This window comes from Anticarsia gemmatalis, chromosome 15, assembly GCF_050436995.1.
Source record: "Anticarsia gemmatalis isolate Benzon Research Colony breed Stoneville strain chromosome 15, ilAntGemm2 primary, whole genome shotgun sequence".
Classification (NCBI taxonomy): domain Eukaryota; kingdom Metazoa; phylum Arthropoda; class Insecta; order Lepidoptera; family Erebidae; genus Anticarsia; species Anticarsia gemmatalis.
Genome location: NC_134759.1, coordinates 2621667 through 2627666, shown reverse-complemented (window position 1 = coordinate 2627666; position 6000 = coordinate 2621667). Strand labels below are relative to the sequence as shown.

The following is a 6000-nucleotide window of genomic DNA, read 5'->3' as shown; positions in this document are numbered from 1 at the left end:
AATTTGTAGGTAGGGGTAACTAATTTTTACACGACACACACCAGTGTATAATGGAATCTGAAAGAAAATCTTTCATTTCAATTTCAAGGGGAAATTGACACACACTCGCGTCGTTCACATCCTTTAGGGTTGTCCCACTTAAACATTACTAACTTGGTAATATTTTTCAAAGACTTTCCCAGGCTCTTGATTATACAGCTTTGAAATGCAAATCATAAATCTAGGTTGGTTGGCGGTCTGTGATAAATTACTATTTATATGCAAAGAGAATTCCTGCTGTACATTTAGTTTCTCTTGATTATGCTAGTGCTTTAGACGGTGTTTAATTTAAAGCGATGAGCGGCGAATTGAAGTAGCAGCAGAACATAATCTTAGATGCCTTTTACTCTAAGGCAAGTTACAACGCTCTTATTTTGTTGAGACTTTCCCAAACGTGTAAGTACTTTTAAGTACAAGTTACTTGTAGATATTTTTAGACACTTATTTACTTTTTATAACTCCTGGGGACATTAATTTTGTATAACGATATCCAGGCTGTCTTTGTAGGCACCTGCCCACTTACGCTTTCGCCCACGCCTCAAATGGAGTCACACAAAGTTTAAACACGAGTAAGAAAAGTGGAAACCCTGCGCAGTACAATTCAATTGTGACCTCCATTCGTGTAGCACATTTTAGCATTAACATGAAATTTTAACGGCGTCTTTTTGAGTAGGTGAGATGTCAATGGATGCTCGGAGGGCCCTTACGAGCTGTTATCGACCTGCCAACACGAACGACTGTATACCTAGGTACCGACATTAGCCCGCATTCGGCTCTACGGAATTTTCCTTCAAATTAAAGTTTAAATACATTTGTTCCGCTTCTACAGCGTTGTTAGATAGGTGCTTAAAAGTTTTTGATACCATCTTGAGCTAAGTCTACGTGGAACTAAACTATCTGCAGTTTAAATGGTTTAAACTGAAGTTTTAGAAGGCCTTTAATGCCTCTCTTTTTGCTTGCGAGTAAAGTTTTTCGGCAACTTAACATTGAAGCAATTAAACATTGTTTTTTTACTAAAGCCTTTTCAATGTAGGCACTGGTATATAAAGACAGTAAGCATTTCCAATTTTAGCACTTTACTTATTTCCACTAGGTATATTGTGTTGTTTTGCGGAAAAGACAAGTCCGTATCATACCATGTAGGTATCTGAAACTTTTAATACGGAATTTAAGGTTACATTTTCAAAGGAAAATGTTTTAGTACACGTTGTTTATCATCCTGTAAAACTCTTAGCTGAGTTGCTAATCTAGACAACTTGACACATAAATAAATTGAAGCGCTTGCTTGTGATTTTAAAATAAATAGCTCTGCCAAGACTTGCTCTCTTATTCGTTTACATAACCCTTAGGTGCGCGTAGAAAAGATATTTCTATATTTTTGTTTGACCTCTTTTCGAGGAGAATGAGTCCGGGAAGTTTATAACAAATGTATGAGATCTTGCAACAGTACCTATAATATAAAAAAGGGAGTAGGTAGGTGGGTACAAAAGGTATAACATAAGAGTACCTATAAACATAAAAAAGCTTCTGCCTACTTTTATATTTTCAGATACCTAGTATAGATACTTATCAGTAGATCATCGTACGAGTAGGTGCCTAGATCATAAATCAGGACCTTCGCGGTTGTCTCAGTTCGGGATCCACTATGACTCGGGGTTATTAAAATCTGGCCAATTTGTTATTGCAGTTACGACATTGACTAAACATAGCTTAAGAATTAAAAATATCCTCCTCCTTTCAGAAGCGACGAAAACCTTATTTTACAATATAGCGCTTCCAATATGGAGTGCACCTGGACGACACAGATTTTCAATAATGTCATGTCGGCGAGGTATATCAGTATAGCGAGTGTAGGGTTGTAATACCTATCTACGCATAAGCTCTCTAAATACAACGTGGAAAATGAAAAATAAATTATAATATAAATATCATTGGACAACTCGCACACGGTCATTCGATTCCAAAATAAGAAGAGTCTGTATTGGGGTAACCAAATAACTGATAAACATACTTCTACACTTGAATTTAAATCCAAACTTAAACATATATAATCACAACGAGGCTCAAAACAGATACTCGTGCTTATCTCACAAATATTTGACCCGGGTAGGATTCGAACCCAACCCATTCGAACCTCTGCGCGGCGGTCGCATACACTATAGAATGCGACGCAGAGTCAATTAATGACCAACTAACGTAGCTACCCACTCTTACTAAGTTATTAACTCAGTAGGTACTGCCTACACACCTGCACCTAAATCTCTGTAATGTATTTTATTATCATTAAAATTTAATATAAATACGCAATGGTATAAACACTAACGTAATAATTCAATTACTAATAATATATAAAAAAGACAAATGTAATTACTTCAGTAAATATAAATAGTCAATTTATGCGTTTAGTAGGTGCTACTGGAACGTGTAGCAAGCAGGCGACAGCGCATGAGCGCGATCAATATGCAAATTGCAAGGTCAAACATGGCTGTCATGAAAAACTTTGTTTATACCGCTGTTCTATTGCAAAACGTTTAAAAACAGTCGAAGTAACAAATATTTTACCATAGAATCGTGCCAATAAATTTCATCACACAAAGTTATTTTAAAATCCAGCTAACAAACCATTTCTTATTTAGTAGTGCAGTTAATATCTTGTCTGAAACTCCAATATTATTCAGTTTAGATTTAGATTGATTATATATCTATTTAAAACTATATTAATAAACAGTAAACGGTGAATATTTGCATCAAAATAGTAACTCTAAGATCTACTTAGTTAAAAGCGTATATAACAATGGATGAAGATAGTAAAATATGGAACGGCTATGGCAGATTTATTAATTCTGCGAAAACAATTAAAATCGAGCGGGACGAAGAAGAATCTCCTCCTAGTTCTCCTGGGCCGTCGATCAGATTGATTCAGTTGCAAAATCAAGCTTCAGGGGTAAAGAGGAAACTAACACCTGAAGAAATGGCTAGTAAAAAAGCGCGCGAAACATCAGACAATGATAATAATAACTTGGATGCTGCCGGTCCTTCTGGTGTACAATGTTCGCCACCAAATAACCCTGCTGAATGTGTTGAGGATGATCCGGTAGGTTATGACCGATAACGGTTCAATTTTTTTACAGACCTCTGCTGTATAATCTGCATGTGTAGGAATTAACTCAGCTTGCAGTTGATTAAATGAAGCATCTTTGTCTATGTTAGACCTTAAAATAGTAAACTATTATCAGCTAATCTTAAAATAGTAAATATGTTATCACGGTAGAGAATTTCCAATAAGAATATTATAAGAAGTAGATGAGTAGATTCATCAATTAAACTTAATTTAAGTAGTGATAGCGCATTGTGAATGGTTCATTAGTTTGAACATAATGCATGCAAGCTATACCTATTTTTAAAGTTTCATGTTGTTGAAAACATGCATGCCTGAGAGTTCTTGAAGGAATATTGAGTCACCAAACTGTAGATACTAAGTGTAGTGAGCTCGAGGCCCAAACCTTTACACATTCTAGAAAGAGCAGTACCCATCAATGGGACAGTGATGGGTTATTTTTAAATTTTATTAAGTACAACATCCTGCTACTGCATAAAAACCGTAATTTGCCAAATCTCTAAAAATTTTATAATTTTTGTGATGAGCATATTCTGAGCGTCTATATAAATATGCACTTAGAAGTATATATGTATATTTATCAGTTATTTGGTTACAATAGAAACATACACGTGTTGACACTGCGGGTTAACTATTTATACTGATGCTATAATTTCAGGAAGCTATTGTTAGAATAGTAGAGGAAGTATCTGCAGAAAGGAGACCATTTTTGAGCGCTGGTAAGTGCTAAACCTTTATCTCTGCTTCATATTACATCTCATTGGTTTAGGCCGCCACACCACTTCTATTGCGATGGGAGGTTGTGGGTTCGATTCCCATTTTTTTTTATTGAGCCTGTTTCTGTGTCCCATTGCTGAGGAAGTGCTTCTCCCTTGATTTTGCAGTCCCTCATGTTTGATTCCCATACCAATTATCCTTTGTGTTCTACAAATAGTTGTTTCCACATTTGTTATTCTTTGTATCCATTGTTTGTAAAAGTCCCGGTGACACAAAAGGCAGAACCGAGTGCGAATGTTGTCTTTTAAAAGAAATATACACTGTACATAGTAATGTGAATTTTCAGCACAATGACTTTCAATGTAGGCTTCAGTAAAACTACTAATATGGTCCAACAACTTAGTAGAGAGTGTACTATGCAAGATTAACTGTAAACAAAATTCAAAATTAAGAACAACTTCAATCTAAAGCAGCTGATGGTGGCTTGTTTAATACAGTAACTTTATTTTAGAAATACACAGAATTATTAACAGCAACACACAATGTGTACACCAAGGCTCTATAATAAGTTGTCAGACTGTTATCAATAAAAAAAAAATGTATCACTTTAGTGGCCATTTTTTCTAGATTTGTCATGCACTTGAGAAGGGAAAGTTAAAATTAGGTTGTGATAACCTCTTTAAATGATTGGTACATAATTATTTAAGATAGAGCTGTGTGTGTTATTTCTTTATTAAAATTGTTACAGTCATCATGAAAATAATAGTGTACACTATTTATTATAGGTATGTAAGAATACAGGAGTTAACGTGAACACGCAGTTTACCTTAGATTGCCTGATGTTTTGACGCAGGTTGCACTGGCTGTGGTCACTAGCTAACAACTGTTTCCCGTATTCTAATATATAATAAACATGCAATGCGAAAGTTTCTTTATGTTAAAAACACTAGAAGTTTCTTTATTTTCATTTAATAAAATGATTGTCGAGATGTGAAAGTTCTTGCTTGCATACATATTTTTGATGCTTACTCTACCTAGGTCTATATTTTCTTCTAAAAGCATATATCATCTCACACTTAAATATTGAATATATCTGCCTACCCTTGTCCATATGGTCTCTGCCTACCCCTATGATGGGAGGTAGGCGTGATCTTATATATGTCTTACACAAGTATGTACTCTTCAACAGCATAATATTTAATTTTCAAACCGGCAAAAGTTGTCTCAAGGCTCGATAGATGGCGTTAGTAGAAAAATTAAAACTCGCTATGGTTTCGTTACCGCTTGGAGTATAAATACTCCGGCTGCGATATGGAAATTGTTTGACTTTAAATGTTTTTATCAGAAACAAGATTTATCTTGAAAGAGTATCGTACTGGCCAATAGTCTGGTCGATACTTACAGAATACCTTGAATAAGTAGAATCTCTATGGTAGAGAGATTTCTAGAGAACCTGTAGGGAAATTATAGGTACTGTGGATAGTCTGTTACAGTGAAATTGATGCTTTCGGAGAGAGAGTTTTTGTTGTAACATGTATCAAAATAATAGCTCTCGTACAGTTATAGTCTGTTTAAAGTGATTTTAAATATAGTATAAAACGTGATGATATGCCCAGCTTGATCTACTTCCTAAGTCGTATTATATTGTACCTACACGATTAAAATTTAATTTTCATGATCATATATAATAATGATAGTTAAAAATTGATCATATATAATATCATATATAATAATGATAGTTAAAATTGATGATTCTTTATGCATAATAAGAATTAGAGTCCACTAGTAATCAAATTATGTGAGCTTGTATTAGGAGCAATAATACTATAATAAATTGTTGTTAAGTAATTATTAAAGGAATATGTATTTGATACATTTTTGCTATTTTTAGTTCCGCAGCTCGCCGACAGAGGCGCCATCGTAGTCTACGTTGCTCAATAGTTATCCTACTAATATTATAAATGCGAAAGTTTGTGAGAATGTATGTATGTATGTATATATGCATGTATGTATGTACTCTTTCACGCAAATACTACTGAACCGATTATGATGAAATTTGGTATATAGGTAGCTGAAGACCCAGAATAACACATAGGCTTTTTATCCCTGAGTTGCCGAAGGATCGG

At 34.6% G+C, this 6000-nt stretch overlaps 1 protein-coding gene across 2 annotated transcripts in view; it reads left to right on the top strand.

The window, feature by feature from the left end:
* The first annotated feature begins 2521 nt into the window (after positions 1–2521).
* The window catches only part of LOC142978755 (uncharacterized), a 331498-nt gene continuing 328019 nt past the window's right edge, over positions 2522–6000 (top strand). For both annotated transcript variants that reach the window (XM_076123311.1, XM_076123310.1), the window contains exons 1-2: positions 2522–3133; positions 3816–3876. In XM_076123311.1, coding sequence (XP_075979426.1) covers positions 2834–3133; positions 3816–3876 — 361 coding nt within the window. In that variant the 5' untranslated portion in view covers positions 2522–2833. The remainder of the gene's footprint in view (positions 3134–3815; positions 3877–6000) is intronic.